This window comes from Gracilinanus agilis, chromosome 1 (genome assembly GCF_016433145.1).
Source record: "Gracilinanus agilis isolate LMUSP501 chromosome 1, AgileGrace, whole genome shotgun sequence".
Lineage (NCBI taxonomy): Eukaryota > Metazoa > Chordata > Mammalia > Didelphimorphia > Didelphidae > Gracilinanus > Gracilinanus agilis.
In genome coordinates this window covers 55,692,070-55,712,516 of record NC_058130.1, presented here as the reverse complement: position 1 = coordinate 55,712,516, position 20,447 = coordinate 55,692,070, and the positions used below count along the sequence as shown (strand labels likewise).

The 20,447-nt window shown below is 38.5% G+C and overlaps 1 protein-coding gene across 1 annotated transcript in view; it reads right to left on the bottom strand.

Annotated features, from left to right (window-relative positions):
- ATG7 (autophagy related 7) overlaps nt 1–20,447 on the bottom strand; it is a 248,572-nt gene that overhangs the window by 222,243 nt on the left and 5,882 nt on the right. The window contains exons 4-7 of the mRNA XM_044665944.1: nt 17,041–17,158; nt 15,189–15,266; nt 3,874–3,990; nt 156–305 (exon numbers count right to left, since the gene is read on the bottom strand). Coding sequence (XP_044521879.1) covers nt 156–305; nt 3,874–3,990; nt 15,189–15,266; nt 17,041–17,158 — 463 coding nt within the window. The remainder of the gene's footprint in view (nt 1–155; nt 306–3,873; nt 3,991–15,188; nt 15,267–17,040; nt 17,159–20,447) is intronic.

Below are 20,447 nucleotides of genomic sequence, written 5' to 3'. Positions count from 1 at the left end.
GGGGACAAATGAAAGGCCCACAGAAATGTTTTAAATGGATTTTTAAAAATTAATAAATCTAAATAAGTTTGCATTTTACTTATAGTTTATCACATGATATAAAACCAAAGGTTCCCTGACCCCAACATCACAATCACACATAAAGTTGTTCTGACCTTTTTCCTCTGATCTTGGAAGAAATCGTTGCAGTGTTTAAGCAAGGAGATCAGAACAGAGTTGACATCATACTTAATTAAAAAGTAAGGCAATGCTGTAACTCCTTCTGCCTGGCAAAGATTATCATACGCACATTCAAGGGCTTGGATCTGAAAACAGAAAACATTATTACTCAACTCTTTGGAGAAAATCATGGAGGTTGATACAAATTAAAAAGAAACTTAAGGGGGCAGCTGGGTAGCTCAGTGGAGTGAGAGTCAGGCCTAGAGACAGGAGGTCCTAGGTTCAAATCCGGCCTCAGCCACTTCCCAGCTGTGTGACCCTGGGCAAGTCACTTGACCCCCATTGCCCACCTTTACCAATCTTCCACCTATGAGACAATACACCGAAGTACAAGGGTTTAAAAAAAAAAAAGAAACTTAAAACCAATCCTTGGAAACAGCTTATCACACCCCTTTAAGGATCTGAACTGCTACAACTGAAATATGACAAGAATATATTGATCAGTACTCTAAAGATCAGGAAAATATTCCAACTGACATTTTTCAATCTCTAACTCAGACAAGAAAGAAAGTTTCTTCAGGGAAGATAGTGATACCCAAGGGAGTATGCTGTCCCTTTGGATGCCAAGTTCAAAAGCTTAGGACTGTACCCTGAACACCGTTATGGTCCTTTCATAAACCATTATAGAGCTACCGTCCATGAAATTTACTTCAAGCCTTTTAAATTTTTTTCTATTTTCTGGCTCTACAAATTTTGATGGAATGAACTCACCAAATATTCTCTGTCAAATCCCTTTCACAGATCCCCGAACTTATTACTTTAAATTCAAATATGTCAGTGCTAGGTTCTAATATTTCATTATTTCATTTGGTGAACAAGTCTGTGTTTGGACTGTTAACAGTCTTCACAATTTTATACATTTTTACAATCTCCTCCTGTGATCTTTGCCTTTAGGGACCAGAATTTCCTCCAAAGGAAGCCCCTCCATTATGTTGTTTTAACTGTCTTCCTTGAAATCCAAAGGCTATAACTCAAGATAGTATTTCAGATGTAGGAGCACTATGACTTGGTCTAAGTGAAAGATATTTTCTGTTGTGTTTCTAATGATGTCACCCAACTTTCTGTTGGCTTTCTTAGCTGCTATGTTGGGTTGAAACTCCAAGAAACAGACCAGTCACTTGTGCTTAAAAATGTTTTTGTCCAATGTTGAGGTTGCATGGAGGAAAGGAGTAGCAAATGACTATGGTGAAAAACATAAAAGGATCCTCATGTATAATATATTTAGGGCTATAAGGGATGCTAGAAATCATCCAGACCAGCTCCCTCATTTTATGATGAGGATGAGGAAGCAGAACCAGAGATGTTAGGTGATTTGTGCAGGAACACATAACCCCAAGCAAAAGCTGAAGCCAGGCCTCCCTGACTCCAAATCTAGCAAACTATCCACTGTACCATATTCCCTTTCTTACAGGTGTCAATAAATTGTCTAAAAATTAAAGTAACATGCCTATAGTAAAGGAAGCAGCAAATAAAAGTGCAAAGAATAATCGGTTTGAAAAAAAGTATGAAAAAAAAAGTCTAAATGGCGGCAAGATAAAACTCTTTCCTGGGTCATAATTGATAACTTTACTCCAAACTTTGTATTTACCTACACTGAACTTTATTCATTTAGTACCACTACAACTATCTCCCATTATCATTGCATGACTCGCTCCTGTTGACTCAGTATTTCACACCATAAAAAACTTTAGTGAATAGTGGACTCCTGTTATAGGTGGGATGGTGATACAGGATAGGGCCTGATGGAGAGATGGCCCAAGGTCCTCTGATGGTATAAGGACCTGAGCTGAGTGAAAATGAGAAGCCTAGGTGAATCACCAAGATGTGGTAGTGAACACTAGGTCCCACAAAGTATTTGAAACTCAGCTAAATACCAACTCCCACCCAGCAGTGCCCAGGAATAAGTGATCAAGTGAGAAGCTGTGGATTAGATCACACAGCTTCTCTGACTGCTTATCCTGGGTTTAAGTTGATGGATAACACTATAGACTAAATGGATAACGCCAATGACTGTGATTTGGCTTTGCTTAAGCAATCCCTTTCCCTCAGCTCCAAAGGATATGATCAATGACCCTTAGGACAATGATGACAATCACCTAAGTAAGCTTCTAGGATTTAATTATAACAAACTTATGGAAAGTAACAGGGTTGAAGGAAAGAGGTATTAGGAAAGATTCACTAAACTACCCATGATCAAGGTTTTCAAACAAAGGGTAATCAGGTTTGAGACTGTTGGAGAGTGTTGTGAGGAAGATTAGATTAGTTAGTAATTAAGAATTAAGGTGTATCTAGCAGGAAGGAGCTGGAGCTGGGAATTCCAAGATGGAATGAAGGAGCAGGAAGAAGTGACTTGTGCTCTGAGAGGGACTCCATTAAGGGTTAGCACAAACTGTGCTTAGCCCTGGGAGATCTCAGAGCAAAGGACACCCTGCATCCTGATTTCCCTGGGATCCTGTGTGGTGGTGGCATCTAGCAAAAAGGACAAGATCTACAGTACAGTACCAAGGGAAGAGAAGAAGTTTGGGATCTGGTGGACAGCATCTCAAGCACACTCTCTCAACTTGGTACCTGAGACCACCTTGGCTCTTGGCATCCAGAGATCATCAGCGGATTACAGTGAGAACCCCAAAGCCACATCAGCCCTTAGCTGTGCTGCTCAAGCCTGGCAGGACCAGGTCTGAGGCAGTCACCCAGAGACTCCATTACTGCTCCTTGGGCCCTGTCTATTTAGGTCACTAAGTTAGTGTAGGGAAAGCCTCCCCTTTCCCTGTGGTTTTTGTCATTAGGTTTTAAGTTTTTAGAGTAGAAATCCCTATCCCACCTCTTAGTTGAATATAATTAAAACCTGTTAATCCCTTTTACCTTGCTTGATTGTTTCTAGACTCTGGCCTAGGGGAAGCTGTGTGATAGTTAAGACCAACTGCCATTCTCCTGTGAATCCAGTAAACTCTGGTCTTTCCATCCTGGTCCAGTCTCTCCTAAACCCCAGTGTGTGTACCCACAATCACTTAGTTTTATTATAATATCTCTGGTGCCCTCCATTACCTTTACTTATTTTTTCTACAAGAGGTTTCTCCTCTCTGTGGCACCCTGGCCAGGCCAGGCACCTTTGGCCTTAACCAGATTGATTGAGTGTTGATATTATTCTTCCTTGATGTTCAAATGATTAATATATAGCACAGCTTTGTCCAGAAGTTGAGGATGTGATAACTATTGGAACAGGATGTAGATAACTGAAGTAGGTTTGGTTTGGCCTATCCACCCAACCAACCCAGGTCCTTTCTCAGGAATGAGAGACCTTCTTGTTCAAATTTCTCCCTTTTATAGTCCTGGCAGTAACTGCTTTTGCTTTCTGGCTCACGGCATCTAGGTTGGTTCTAAATTCTAAAACTGTTGAGTGTCACTCATCCTGTTCTCCATTTTCCATAGCAAAATGATATCATACTCCCCAGTTTGTTAGGTGACAGTACCATCATCACTAAATTATTAATAGGGAAACTTAGACTATCAACCTCCACAGGACCACAATTAACATTTTCTTCACCCAGAAATGTGTCTGTTTGCCCCCTTACCCTTTTGTGTCCAGAGAGCAGAGATTGTGCAATAATAGCTCATAGTCCATATTTCCCTTTTTGTTTTGTTTCGTTTTGTTACCTGGCTTGGCGAAAACCTTTGATCCAAACATACTGGCTCCTGAAGAAGGGGTACACCCTCAGGAAGGCAGAGGGCTGGGTAGCAAAACCAGTAGTAGAAGTAGTATTTCTTTAGATCCTAGAGAAATAGAACAAGGTATTAGAACATTAATAAAACAGTGCTCTTGGCAGCTAGGTACAATAGTAGATAGAGTGTTGGGCCTGGAGTCAGGAAGACTCATCTTCCTGAATTCAAATCTGATTTCTAACACTTACTAGCTGTGTGATGCTGGGTAAGTCTCTTAACCTGATTTACCTCAGCAAACTACTCCAGTATCTTTGCCAAAAAGATCCCAAATGAGGTCACAAAGAATTGTTATATTGGAAATTTAACTTCTTCAAGCCAATTTTTTTAATGACTGGGGAAAAAACTACAAAGAAATGTGGAAATTTCTATATTTCTACATCAGTCTATCTGTTCTGAATAAAGTTTACATAAGAATTCAAATCTTTGATCTTTATTTTAAGATAATTATTTTTATAAGGCCATTGATGGAAGCAATTATAAGAGATTATAATAGCCAGTATTTACATAGCTCTTTTAAGTTTGCAAAACACTTTATAAATATCTTGTTTTATCTTCAAAATAATCCTAGGAGGCTATATTTCCATTTTAAAAATGAGGAAACTGAGGCAGACCTTGCCAAGACTCACATAGCTAAGAAAGTATCCAAAATAAGATATGAACAAAGGTCTTTTCAGTTTCAGGTATAGTGCTCTATCACTGCATCACCTAGGCACGATTCAAAAACTCAAGAATTCACACTGTTCTTCACTACTGAATAAAGTGATTTTTAAAAAACATTCTTGGGGGGAGGGTGGAAGGGAGAGAAAGAACATGAATCATGAAACCATGGAAAATTTTTCTAAAAAATTTTAAAAATTAAAAAAAAAAGAACTTGTTTTCTAACTCTTAGTCCAATACTCTTTCCATCACACAGTATTATCTCCTTGTAGGCTAAATGGCTACTTGTTAGGATAATTACAGAAGATTTATGCTTTGTTTGCAATGGACACATCCTACTCTAGGATAATAGGAACAATTATTCTAGAAGAGTAAAACTCTATTGGCATGTACAGTAGAGTCAGAAGGTAGTCCAGGCTGGTGTAGCTACTCTGCTTCTTGTAGGAACCTAGACATTTCTAATGAGGTAGCAAAGTTAATGATATTGCCTAAATCATTAGAGTTTTGATGTTTTACTTAGGGGATATTTTGACTCCCAAAAGGGAAAGGTTTACTCTGAGACACTTGAATAATAGACAAAAAAAAGATAGATAATAAAGTATAAAGCTAAGAACATTGTCAATCAGCAGGATATAGAGGGACATGACATTGGGTGCAATGATCTTCACACTCAATGAAATAATGGAAAAAGGGGAATAAAAGCAATGCTCTAGACCAGTGATGGGCAAACTACAGCCCGCGGGCCAGATGCAGCCCCCTGAAATGTTCTAACCAGCTGCGCAACATTATTCCTAATCTGACGAATGCAATGAGTAGGATACAACACAATGAAACTTCGAAAGTGTTGTCCTAGAAACAGACTGACAGATGAGAATTTCCTTTCCTTTGGCCTCCTCTTTAAAAAGTTTGCCCATCACTGCTCTAGACAAAAGGAAGACAGGCTATGCCAACACATTCTCTTTCATTTCTCCAAAGTGATCCATCTCCTATATATACAAAAATATTTATAGCAGTTCTGAGAATAGCAAAAATTGGATACTAAAAGTCATGTCACCTGTTGGGAACAGCTGAAGAAAATTATGGTACATGAATATAATGGAATCTCATCTTGCCTTAGGAAATGGCAAAAATAAATAAGTTTTCAAAAAAAAGAAATGACAAAATAGAAATTTCAGAGGAAACTGAGAAGACCACGATGAACTGATGTTGAATAAAACAAAAGAATAATGTATAGTATGAAAACAACATTATAAAGAAAAGCAACTGTAATGCAAAGATGCAAAAAAGGCTTTTGCCCTTGCAAAAGTTAACTGAAAACTTTTGGCAGTTAGAAGCCTTAGAATCCTGAGAGAAGAGCAGTTGGCACCTGAGGCTTGAGGAGAGTGGAAGGTCCAAATGAAGCTCTGCTTTTGGGTTTTGGCTTTGCTTTTGGCCTGTGCTTTGCCTCCGGACAATTTGAACCTAGCTAATTTCTCTGGACCTCTCTCTGACCACCTCCATATTACATACCTTTTACCTTTCCTGTGTTTTTCCCTGTGGGCTCTGGGAGGAAGGGTGGCTTTTGGGTTATAGTGATTAGACTTTGTGGGTTTAGTTTCCCTACAGGCAAGTAGGACATCCTTGTATCAAACTATCCCTTATTTTACTGATTTAGTATACACTCTACTTTAAAGGCAACCAAATCTTTCCTGGCTGGGAGAGTAGGCTCCCTCTTAGTTCAACCCACTCCTGTGACCCTCCCCCATCTTGAGTTTCTCCCTAGCAGCTGTCAGAAACCCCAAACCCTTCTCTCCTTCTGACTGACCCTGAATATTAATAAATCCCCTTGTTACCTATTCAACCCTCTGGTGAATCATTGTGTCGAAGAATAGGCAAGGGTTAAGGAGGAAGGAATTAATTTCTTTTATTTGCTGAGGAAACTGGAGGCATCCATCTTGGGAGAAAGTCATTGCCTGAGACTTCCTCTTGCACCCTTCAGCTTCACTGACAGGGAGGAGCCCTTTGACTCCTTCCTCTAGGGACTTGAGAAACTGACAAGAAAAGCCCTCAAAGCAAATTTTAAATCATTTCTGAATGGCTCAACTTCTTGTGTCCATAGAGATACCTTTCCTGCCTGGAAGGGTTCGGCCTATTCCCCCAGTATCCTCTGTCTCTAACCTGAGTGTCTAACCTGTTTCAGCTGCCTCTCTTGAATACCTCACCCATTCCCTTATCATCCCATATATCACCTTGTCTATTCCTTCCCTAAACTCAGCCATCCCTTTCATTCCTCTCCTATCACTTCAATCACCTTCTACCCCTCCTTATTTAGCAAGGATTAAGAGAGCACCCCAACTTTAGTTGTCACACTTTTATTGACTACACAACTTTGAAAGCCTTGACAAACCATTATTCTATAGGACTAAAAATTAAGTAGGCTAGTAACATGATTTGAAATGCTGAATGAAATATGCATTTTTGGATATGGTCAATGAGTAATTATTTTTCCTGGACTATGCAAATTTGTTATGAGGATTACTTTTATTTTTTGTTTAGTGGGTGAGAGGAGGAAGGGGAAGTAAAGGAGAGGAGGTTAGAAGAGACCAAGAATAATGGCTTGTAAAAATAAAATAAAATGATCTTTAAAAAATTCTTACCTTCTATCTTAGAATCAATACAGAACATTGGTTCCAAGACAGAAGAGCTGTAAGGGTTAGGTAATAGGGGTTAAATGACTTGGTCAGGGACACAAGCTAGGAAGTATATGAGGCCACTCCTACCTCTAGGTTTGGCTCTAAATCCACTAAGCCCTAAAGTGATATAACTATTAAAATAATGGTCCTTGAATTGCCTTAGAAGTGAAACTATTTTACTAGGAGTTTCCTTTGGTATCTTTAGTAACTAAATCTCCCTCATTCTTTCAGATGTTAAGTATTCTCTACTTCCTCAAAGAACTGTGTATTTACTTCTCTTTGTGTGTGTACAGAGAGAGAGAAAGATCCTACTACTAGTGGATAGTAAGCTCCTCAAGGACAAACATTGTTTCATTTTTGTATCCCCAGCACCAATCATAGTATCTAAAGCATGAATAAAATAGAAAATGGACTGGCTTTTTCTCAAATTCCAAGCTAAAGAGAAATATGCTGTGTAGAGTTTCTTCTATAGGTAGATTACAAAATGAAGGCAACTGCAATTAAAATTTTATTTCAAAAAAAAAGAATTCCCTACCCTAAGGATTATATCTATAATTGCATAACTTAAGTGCTTAGCAAATATAAAATTGATGTCTCTTGTTATTTTAGGCTAATATTCATACTGAAATTTGCTTAGCAACAAAGGAGACAGGACTGAATTTTGGGAGTTTTTAAAAGCTCAATCTAGGTCCAAATAAGACAGCCTCGTGATTGATTTCTTCACCTCTAACTGTGGCCTGTCATCAATACCTTCAAAGGAAAGTCCCTTTTGACAAGGGCAAAACCAAACTGAAATTAAGGAAGTGACTTGTCTGCTCCTTTGACAGCCAAAACAGGCACCAACTAAAAGAAGAAACAAGACCCTGAGATGAATTTTTTTCCTTTGGGTCAAAGTAATTTATCAGTTGCCTACACTAGGTATGTGTGTGTGTGAAAGAGGGAGGGTGAGAAGGAGACATGGAATCATGCTGGGTGGGCCTTCATCTTGGCAAAGATGGAAAGATGAAGCCAGGACCCAAATAATGTATTTCTGAGATCTAAGCCAAGATAGTGCTGATGCTGGAGAAGGCAAGAAGACTTGGCTGAGTCATACCTGTAATCAAGGAAAACTTTGAACCCAGAACCTTCTGCCAAGGAACAACCTAAAGAATTACCAGGAAGCTAAAATGTGGAGCCAGAACTACCCTGGCTGCTATCACCTAGCAATTAAGCAGTCAAAGCAAACATACTGCAGATATATTTGGTGAGTTGTTGAATGAGGCTGACAGCTTTATATCTGAGCAAATTATTCTCAAGACAAAATTAAATCACAATGCTGTCCCAGTTTCCCAACTGGTTTCAAGAGTGGAAGAGGTATTATTCCAAAATATCAACAGGAGACAAGCATTCATATAGTCTACAGCACAATCCAGGTTTTGGCGTTTGTAATCAAGATTATGTAATAAGCCATCTCCCCTTGAATATTCTCATATCTCCAAAAAGACAAGAAAGATGGACTGGAGTTCTATTCTTTACTGATCTTTTCATTCCTTAGACCTCTGGTAAGAGCCAATGCTATAGAATATAGAAGGCAAAAGGAAACTACGTATACTCCTAACATGAAAAGGCTTAGAAAAGCAAAACATACTTCTTGAGTGGCAAGGGATGACATAAGGTGATGACAAAAAATAATCTCAAAATATAGACTAGGGAGTAACTTTCAAAGAATCCCTGTCCCCAGATACTATCTCTCATTCCCTGATGTTATTGATTCTTATCCTACTACTATCAGCTATTTGTCCCAGAAGCCACAAAGGACTTCTCAAGATACATGGTTGGTATATAGGGTTATTGGTCTGAACCAGAGGCACTTAATCTGGGTTTGGTGATTTTAAAAAAATTTCAACAACTACATTTCAATATAATTGGTTTCTAATTGTACATAGTAACAGCAATATTGTGTAATGACCAACTGTGAAAGACTTAGCTATTATCAAACAATGATCCAGGACAATTCTGAGGAACTTATGACAAAGAATGCTATCCACCTCCAGAGAAAGGACTGTTGGAATAGGAATGAAAATGAAAGCATATCATTTTTCAATTGTTTATTTGAGTTTATGTTTTGGTGTCTTGATTTTATAAGATTACTCACAAAAATGAACAATATGGAAATTTAAAAAAAAAAGAATTATTGATATTCATGCTGTGCTCAAATTAGATTAGGATTAGACTGTCATAAAGACTCCTCCTTTTGGTCCAAAGGCATATATAGGTCTCTGCTTAAGATTCAGTTTTCTTCAAAGCTCCTTGTAGTGATCACTACTTATTTTGAGATTTCTCCTCTATTGCAAATGTTTTTATAACCTGGAGTCGGCGAGTTTGTTTTTAAAATATTTTGATAACTGTATTTCAATATAATTGGTTTATTTATTTTAAATATATGTATGTAAAACTATATGTATATGTATGTATATATAACTGGTTTCCTTTACAACCTCATGTATTGTTTTTTATGCATTATTCCTAAGAGGAATCCATAGACATCAGATTTTCAAAGGGGTCTAGGACACATAGGAACTTTAGAATACTTGTCTAGACTTTTTTTCCTACAGTTTGACATATGACCTTCAAAAGCTCTTAGCAATCACCTCTGCCTCCACTGCTGGTTTCAGATGGTACATGGATCTTTAAGATCCCTTCCAGTTCTAAATCTATGATCCTATAAACTTTGGTACTGTTAAAGAGAGTTTCTTAATCTCCCTGTCTCTTTAAGAGCAGAATTTCTAAGTAAGAGTTTCACAGCTAAGAACAGCTCTGACAGACTTTTGTGAAGATTCCATCACCTAGGAGATGAGGAAAGTATATAAGGAAGGAATGAGGTGACAATTGGGCTTTTTCTCCTCAGAGCTTTGAGGGAGCAGGAGTCTGTGTCTTTGTGACAAGCAGTTTCACTATTTATAGCTGAGGAAGAACTACTTTAAGGGGCAGTTGGGTAGCTCAGTGGATCGAGAGCCAGGCCTAGAGACAGGAGGTCCTAGGTTCAAATCTGGCCTCAGACACTTCCCAGCTGTGTGACCCTGGGCAAGTCACTTGACCCCCATTGCCTACCCTTACTACTCCTCTGCCTTGGAGCCAATACACAGTATTGACTCCAAGATGGAAAGTAAGGGTTTAAAAAAAAGTAAGGGTAAAAAAAAAAAAAGAACTACTTTAAGGAGTTGGTGATTAATGCTTATTGATTAGCTTGGGTAGTTAGATAGCAAATATAATCTTAGGTAGACAGAGTAGATAAGTTAGGCCTACTTTGCCAGGCAAGAAGATTCTGCCCTTGAAGGCAGCTGGATTTAGGGTTTATTAGAAATTTTAGTATAAGATTTGGATTTTAGGTATAGTTATAAGATATTAGAGTGATAATCTCACTTTCCTCCCTCCTATTTCCTATCCAAACTTCTCATCAGAATAAACTAAGTGTTTATCAACCTGCTCTCTGTACTTTTGTCAAACTCCTACCCAAAAATTTTAACCCTTCACAGTACCATCAGATTATGATAATCTCTTAATGCAAATAACTGAATATTATACATCATCACCACTTGCCTTTCATGATTCCTTCTACACAAACTGTTTTTGTGAGCCCACTCCAAGATTCATATTTTGTCACCCCACCTTCCATCTATAGCTGTTCCCATCTACCTCCACCAAGCTTGTGTTTACAGACCTCCTCCAAGGCCACACCTCTCCTCCAGGTACTCTCCTTGCAAAGCCTTCTCTTTCAGGTTCCCCTCAAGCACTTCTCAACATGCTACACCCCCCACCCCCAACTGCTCAGGGACTGAAGTAAGAAACAAGAAACAGAGTCATCTTCATGCCATTTCAATGGGAATTCAGCTCTAAAAGGTGCAAAAATTATGGAACAGCAGGCAAAGAAAAGGCTTACTAGAAATAATGAGGTAACAATTCTTTCTAGATACATATAAATCTCTGGAAGAAAACGATGATGATGATGACTCAGAAGTCTTATAATGATGACTAGTTAGATAGGCTAAGGCATCAATCATTAGCAAACCACATGGGGCAGCTAATTGAAACTCATGATACTGAGAACCAACAGTGTGTGGAAAAGTAGCGAAGATTTGTAGCAACTTCAGGACTCCTATAGCAGTATTATCATACCAGTACTTGGCAACTTTTGTATTAATAATATGATTGTTTTCTATGTATGAAAAATTGAGGGCTTTTCAAAATCTACCCTGTAATATCTTAAATATCAATACATATGGCAAGTCATGTGCTTCCCATAAGAAAAAAACAAACCATCTTGCTATACTTCCCATCTTAAGAAAAGTTACAAATTAAAGACCAAGGATTTCACAATGTCCTGGGATTGTCATCTGGTCATCTTTAAAAATTACAAGGGTTGAATTTCCTAATGTTCTGTCTCATGAATAAAAAAAAAAAACCCACCAAATCGGTTCCACAACCCAACTCAGTTAGACCAAACATTCAGGAACTAATGACTGAAGGTGTTAAAATATTTAGGGTACTAACAATTAAAGCAATGCTGAAAGATACCTAGTTAAAAACAGAATTCTTCTGCAAAAGTGGAAAAAACAATTCAACAGAAAAAATCTTTATTGAGAAATATTTTAGAACTCTTAAGGTGAAGTTAGTTCAATCTGACAAATATTTATCATATACCAAATATATATAATATGCTAGTAGCTGAGGGGGCTAAAAAGTCTAGATAAGACAATAGTTGCTGCATCACAGAAAAAGTCCAGAAAGTGGATATGACCAATACACAAATAATTACAATACAAAGTCAAATGAGATAGCTTTTTCATAGAAAGAGTAGTACTACAATGGGGGTCAAAAGGCCTGAGCTTGATCTTCAACCCTGTTCCTACCTATGTGACCCTGGGTAGTCATTTCCTCATCTGTAATGAGAAGGTTGGACGAGGGTAGTGATGGTGAACCTTTTAGAGACTGAGTGCCCAAACTATAACCCTCACACTGAATGTGAGCCACCCCCTTAGCCCAGACAGAGGAGGAAGGAAGTGCTCCCATTGGGTTGCTGGGCAGAGGGGTGGGTGATGGGAGAAATGTCCTCAGAAGCATGCGGGGAGGGAGAAACGAGCAGCCCCCTCTGGCATGTGTGTCATAGGCTCTCCAATATGGCACTAAGGTACCTTTAAGATCCTTTCCAGTTCCAATTCCTATGGCCATATTGTGATTTGGGGGAGAGGGGGAGAGGTGCAGACTTGCTTCCAAGTACTATGTCTTAATTTCCTCTGTGATCCTTGATCCCTAGAGGACACTTGTCTCTTCTCTTATTAAAGATAAATACTGCATCACTGTTTACCTCTTCCAATGGCTCAAATTATTTATTTACTTTTCTGGGATTTAATATTCCAAAATTTACTTTCTTTTGGTGTAGTTGCCTTCATATCATTTGCCTTTTGGAATATTATTTTCCAAGACTTACTTTTTTTTTATTGTAGCATAGCTACCACATTTTATGAGATCCCAACTATGGTTCCATAGTATATTTTTTTTCTTTCTGCCTATGATAATCCTGGGAGTTTTCAATTTTGGGTTTCTTTCAGGTGACCAGTAGGTTATTTCTACTCTTTATTTTGTTCTCTGGTTCTAATAGATCTGGTAAGTTTTCTTTCATGATTTATTTAAATATAATAGCCAGGATTTTTGTTTCACCATCATTCTCAAAGAGTACAGTAAACCTTAAGTGATCTCTCCTTAACATGGATCTTCAAATTGATTTTTTTCAGCCTTTTGATTTTGTCCTAATATTTCTTGTTGCCTAGTGGAGTAATTGTGTTCTATTTGCTCCATTCTACTTTTCAGGAATCTACTACTTAGAGAAGGTTTTCTAGCTTCTGATCTAAGCTAATTTTTCTTCTTCCAATTCTTTCCATGATTTCCTTCGTGGTTCATTTTTTAATCTCTTGCTTCATTTCATCCAGATTCTTGGAGATCTTGTAGCCAAGGGTTTATTCTTGAAGCTTTGATGGTACTTGTAGAGTTCTCTCTTCTCCTCTTTTAAGTGTGCCTCCTGAGCATCTCTTGACCCACAGTATCTCTTCACTGTCTTCAGCACTTTCTACAGCCTCCATTTCTGATTTAGCATTTGGAGGCGGAGCTAGGCTTCATGTTCTCCAACATTTGGATGGAGTCCTCTATGGTTTTGACCTCTATTTCTTAGTCACTGGCAGTTGGCTTTCACACCACTCCCTCTCCCCCACCCTCAACTTTGTGGAGCAATCCTCAGTGCTGCAGTCTTTAGATGCTCCTAGAGCATTCTAAGTCAAAGGGCTGTGAATTTCTCCCTTTTCCCCTTTCCCTAACATGCAAGTCAGAGTGTTATCAGCTCCAAGACCCTCAGAGAGTCTATATTCACAACTGCCAACACTCCTGGGATTTTTCTCATAAAAAAACTTTGGGTTTCTGGCAGCTCTGCAGCCCATTACTCAGTTCTTGGTCACAGATCCAGAGGGGAGAGGAGTAAAGTGGGGTCCTAGCTCCATAGAAGAAGTTCCAGAACATAGCTGTGTACTTCTGAGTCCAGGAGCAAAACAGAAGCAGCTTCACCCTTCAGCCCAGCACATAAGCCTGCAGGATAATAACAGGGGGAGGGTATCTCAGATCAAAGGGAAACCAACAGTTTGATTGCTCTGAATCTGCAGAACCCTCCAGCAGGCTCACAGTGACTGAGTGAGTCTAGTAGTAATTTACTGAAACTCTACCACATACAAACCCAAAGATGAGTTAAGAACTTGTAGTGCTCAAACCAAGAAGGCAACGAACAGATCTCTTGCTGGATCACACACTGCTTTGGAAGCAATGAAAACTTACAGGCCCCCAGAATGAGCTAGGAAAGCAGCAGCAGAACCCACAAGCAAAGAAGTTCAGGTCAGAAACCCCTCCACTAGACAAACATAGAAGGGGTGGCTCAGTGGATTGAGAGCCAGGTCCAGAGACAGGAGGTCCTGGGTTCAAATCAGACCTCAGATACTTCCTAGCTGTGTGACCCTGGGAAAGTCACATAATCCTCATTGCCTAGCCCTTACCACTCTTCTGCTTTAGAACCAACACATAGTATTGACTCTAAGATGGAAGGTAAGGGTTTTTTTAAAAGAAAAAGAAAAGAAAAACATAAAGCTGAGCATTAACAAAATCCAAAATCAAGAAGTAGGCTGGGAAAATGACCAAAGCAATGCAGATCTACACCTTCTAAACCTTTATGGTCTCAAAGAACTGCCTGTGTCACTGAAAAGTTAAGGGACTTATCCAGGATGTCACAGCCAGATTATGCCCAAGGCAGGACCTAAACCCAGGTTTTCCTGATTGGAAGCCAACTCTCTATTCACTATACCACATTACCTATTTCTTTCTTACTAAATGAATATTAACATTAATGTTAAATGCTTAGCTAATTCTTCATTCAAATACACATCTAAAAACTATTTATTGATTTCAGACTGAATCAAAATGTTCAAAATAGTTCAAAACAAGAACACAAGGTATAATTTTTCTTGACCCAGCAAATCTCCTGGTCATGGATCAAGTCCATGTGAATTCCATTCTCTCCTGTGTTGAAGTGCCTAACAATCAATTCTGCCTAAATTGCAATATCAAAAATGCTATAAAAGAATACAAAAATGCAACATAGGTGCATATTTGTGATTTCTTTGCCATCTACCAACAGCATGTATATGATTCTAGGTATCAGTAAACTGTATCTTATCACTCCTATAGCTCCTCACAGTCAAAGTGTGTGCCAACAGGAGAGGCAGCAAGGGTTCAAACACTGGCACTAGAGCTTCAGTTGAGCCATTTACACTTCAAATCAATCCTAATTTTTGAAGTTGTTGTTATAATTTTCCTTGTCCCCAAAGCCGTAGGGATGCATTTACTTACAGAAAACGTCAAGAGCAGGAACTTGTTAAGGAGTACAGGATTTTCAAGAGCAGCGCCTGATTTTATTGATTCCCATATCTGTGGCAAGAAAGGAAAGGGTCAATGGAAGGAAGAAGCAAATGTCCCCAAGCTTTGAGTTCTTGTGTCACATACAGAACTAACCAACAAAAGAGTAAGTGGGGCTGTGGGTTTTTCCGAGGACCTACATCTCAACTGATGGCTCTGCTTTGTAGCTCAGCTAAGGAACAGGCTTAAGTAGCAGATAGGTGGCTCAGTGGATAAAGCATCAAGTCTGGAGACTGGAAATCCTTGGTTCAAATCTGGCCTCAGACACTTCCTAGCTGTGTGACCTTGGGCAAGTCACTTAACCCCCAATGCCTAGCCCTTACCACTCTTCTGCCTTGGAACCAGTACACAGTATTGATTCTAAGTTGGAAAGTAAGGGTTTATTTTTGAAAAAGGAACTGGCTTAGAGTTCAACAAGCACTTGTTAATAAGTGTCCACTACACCATGAGGAAATAAGGAAACAAAAACCATCCCCATCATCAAGGAGCTTAAAAGCACTTCTTGAGGTACTGGGGGCAATAGCATCAGAGAAGGCCATAATTCTAGAGAAATAACTGGCCAGGCCCAGCATTCCATTAAACGCCACTTTGACCATAAGCAAGATTTGCTATCTGCCTGTCAATTTTCCCTCCTCCTCAATGGTCTGCAGACTAGGACCAACTCCAAAGACCCACCATGTCCTCTACTCTGGTAAAATAACCTATTCAATAATGGGTTGAGCCCTGGGGCAGAAATAACGTGGCTAAGCATTCAAATGAGCCTCCCCTCTTTATAATTTTTAGGCAGGTCCCAAGAATCAAGAGATGCTTGCCTGGACCATTAGGAAAACCCAGAGACTTGCTATTTATCTGTCAAAGTACACTCTAGGACATATACTGATTCAATAAAAGAGTACGCAAATTTAAATTGGCTTTTTTTTCTCTTTGCTGAATCAAGTTGAAATTTTAGTAAATCAAATCTTTATATGATGTAACTCCATTATATGTCATAATACTTTCTCCAACCAGAAGAAAAACATACATTCAAACAGAGAAAAGCTTACAGATCCTATTTCTTTCCTTATTTAAGGAAAATTCCTATAATAATAAATTATGCTTCCATCTTTTTTTTTTAAAACCCTTAACTTCTGTGTATTGGCTCCTTGGTGGAAAAGTGGTAAGGGTGGGCAATGGGGGTCTAATGACTTGCCCAGGGTCACACAGCTGGGAAGTGTCTGAGGCCGGATCTGAACCTAGGACCTCCAGTCTCTCAGCCTGACTCTCAATCCACTGAGCTACCCAACTGCCCCCTCCATCTGTTTTTGTACTAAGTGGATACATCAAGTTTTTCTTAGGAAATTGACTATCTGCAGAGAATAGGAATTCCTCTTTCATAAGAGAAATCCAATTTCCTCTTTCAGGGATACACAAGACAAGAGTCCAAATCTAACCTGGCATAGAATCAGTGTGTCTTAGATATTGGTCTAAGATTCCAAGAAAGATCCAACTTGTAGAAGAACATGTCTCTTTGGACAATTTCCTTCCAATCAATTTCTGAACTCCCCAGGGACCCTAGTGCTCTCTCTTTTACCTCCAACAATTCATCACACTAGAACCGGGGCTAGAAGAATAACTGATGAATTAATGCATTCAAATAAATTCAGCAAATACTTTCTGAGTGCTTATTATGTACAAAGCATTTGGTTAGGTCAGGCAGACCTATGCATTTGAGTTCATAATTCAGTAGATACCAGGTTAAAGAAATAGTTAAGGAAAATATGACAGATATTCCTTCTTTATATCTAACCTCCTTTGCTGCTTTTTCCAAAAGCAACTTCTTATCTGCAGTTTTAAAGGACTCGAGGGTGTTGGTGTTAAATAAAGTTCCAACAGCCGGACAGCAGTGGGCTGGGGTAGGAGCATTTCTAAGGAAAAGATAAAAGGTTACTACACAAGTTCATCATTCATAGTAAATTAGCATAAAAATTATTATGAATAACATTCCTAAAAAAACTGAGAGCATGAAGAAAAATATAGTTCTTAAGTGTATATCTGCATGTCAACATAACTATTCACATTTCTATAACACTGCCTGAATTCCAAAATGCTCAATTCTGTGATGCAGGCAGTCCAAGTATTATTTTTTTCATTTTATAGATGAAGTTTTAAGCAGGGGTTCTTAACCTTTTTTGTTTCATGGACCCCTTTGGTAAAATCAATGGACATATTCTCAAAATGTTATTAATGAAGAAAATATAATATTTCAATTAGAGGTGAGTAAAAATAAAGATATAATTTTTTCCCCAGACAAATGTACCAAACCCCTAAAATATATCTAGTCTCCCAAAGGATTAAGGACCCTTGCTCTCTGGTATGAGCGGTATGCCCATGATTCTAGGATTAACTGGTATACTGACTCCAAAGTCCAACCCTTTATCCACTATCCTATGCTAGTTCTTATGATCTATTATGAATGTCAGAAAAAGTATTCTTCCAAGAATTTACATATATTCTCTGCTCTGAGACTAGTGGCCTCCCTCCATTCAACATGCTTATGACCACCTTTATGTCTTTGTTTCCCATTCACCTTCCTAATATACCCTCCTTTTTCATTCTTTATCACTCTTATCCTTACACTTCATTAAGTCTTCGCTCACTAGTCCAAACTTCATTCTCATGTCCTTCTGAACTTCAAAGGTAGTAATAATTTGGAATATATAATCTAGCACTTTATTATATGCTACCTTATGTGTTTCTTTCAAAGATTTCATAATTGCTCATTGGTTCTGGGATGGGGAGGTGGAGAGGAGGGAAACATGACATGTAACCATGGGAAAATACTCTTAATTAATTAATTAGATGGATTTTTTTTTTAAAAAAGGTTTCGTGGCTATTAGTCTGGTTTCCATCTCAACTGTAAGTTTCTTGGGGCCAAGAATTACATGCTATAAACTTTTGTATCCTCTACTCCTGACACAGTAACAGGGCATGGGATTGTTGCTTACTAAATACCTTCTGGTTGATTCAAACCAACACAAAGTATGCAGTGCCTGTCCATTCTTCAAATACATGCATATGACACAATACTATGGGTCCTTAAAGAACAGACGTTGCCCTTAAAGATTTCACAGACTCAAAGGGGCAATATAAAGGAAGGAGAGTATTAGCACTGGAAAACTAATCAAAAATTCTCTAGAGGGAGAATAGTTGGTAAGTGAAGACTTCCTTGTTCTCACTTTTCCCATCATACTGATTATTTATATAGAGTAAGTTGGAAATATCACCATTATATGCTCAGTATCACATTAGGTATCAGAGGGGATATAAAATAAATATATGGTCCCTGCCCCAAAGTATTCTCCAATTACTCTAATCCAATGAAACCTCTAGACCAGTGATGGGCAAACTTTTTAAAGGGGGGGCCAAAGGAAAGGAAATGCTCATCTGTCAATCTGTTTCTAAGGCAATTCTTTCGAAGTTTCATTGTATTGTATCCTACTCATTGTATTTGTCAGATCAGGAATAATGTTGCGTGGCCAGATAGAACATTTCAGGCCCCCACCCCCACCCCTGCATCTGGCCCACAGGCCATAGGTTGCTCATCACTGCTCTAAAGTGTAACTTTATTCATTCAGTTATGTGCAGTTTCTGAAGGAAATATAACATTTAAATAAGTCATAGTTTCTGCCTTCATGAAAGTTGTAGAATAGGAAGTAAATAAGCCAGAAGCTTATTTTGTAACTAGAAAATATAATACCCCACAAAAGCATTTGAGAGATAGATGAAAAATGTAGCTCATTTAAATTCCAAGACAATCATCAACCAGAGGAGCAGGATAGACTTCTGGAAGAAGTAGTACTTGGACTGAATTTTAAATAATAGGTCAAAATTTAATGGAAGAGGGAGAAGAGAGCTCTTTCCAGGGCACTTTATTCTACACATTAATCCTTCTTTTTTAATCCCCAAAGCACTGAATACAGAGAAAACAAATATTTAGAATCGTGGAATGTTGTAGTTGGAAGATCTTACAAGAGTCAGCCTGCCTGATCTCCTGGACAATAAATAAATAAATAAAATGTAGAAAGTCCATGTTCACGACAGTCTCTACAAATTCAGGTGATTCACAGGTGTCTGAAATCTAAGAGCAGTTCAAAAGGGATCACTAGAATTCAACAAAGGCTGGTGATACCTTTGATTACTATCAATGAGTACTGACTCTACAAAGGGACATTTCAAGAAAGTATTTGTATGGGAGTACAGACACTACTGGAATAACTGGATAGAAAGAGTTGTTTGTCTAAGAAGCCCTAGGGACTTCCTGAAACCCTCTCACTAATCCTTAGAACACCCTGAAAGGACAGAAAGATGTCCTAGAGATGGAAAGTGACTGACAAATTAAGAAAATGAAGTTTCAGAAAAGTTAAGTGATTTGTCCCAGGTGACACAATTCTCAAGAGAACCAAAGTCAGAACCTGGAGCACCCATTTGTATGTCTAGCAGTGACTTAGGAAAACACTATGGTTGGTACTGAAGAAGTATAAGAGGTATGAAATTAAGAACCTTTGCCTCTGCTGGAGCTACACTCATCCCTTATTCAACTTGAGTACTGCCAGGGAATGAGTTGGGACGTAATAAAGAAGAATGTTCCAGCTTAATAAAGCTTACCCCTTTAAGTGTCCAAACTGATTCCAATCATTTTGAATAAAAACTTTACTAAAAAGTAGCTTAAACATCTCTGACTTTTGAAAGAGTAACCTGAACAGAATTTGGTGTTCTTGGGGCTTCAGGGTCATTACCAACACCAATTATCTTTGAACTCTATTATAATACAATAAAGCTATGATGAGTGGCTATCAATGTGTGTGGAATGGCCCCATAAACTGCATGTTACCACATGGCTATATTTCATCCAATTTCTCTCTCTCCTTTCTTGTCAGACTAGATCACTTCTTGATAGTGTTAACATACTTCTTTCTAGAGTTTCTTTCCAAATTACTGTTTCTGATTTGCTCTTGGCTAATAAATAAGATAACTGAAGCTTTTAGTTTTGTATCTAAAATAAAAACATGTTTTGAGTGAGAATGTAAGGAAGCTCTCCCCTGAGTGGAAGGTACAAGGTTTATTGAAAGGACTCTTAACTCCTCAAGGGCCCTTTTTGCTTATTTTCTTAACTATGTTTCAGACTTAAGGCTGCCAAGCAAACAACCTTCAGAT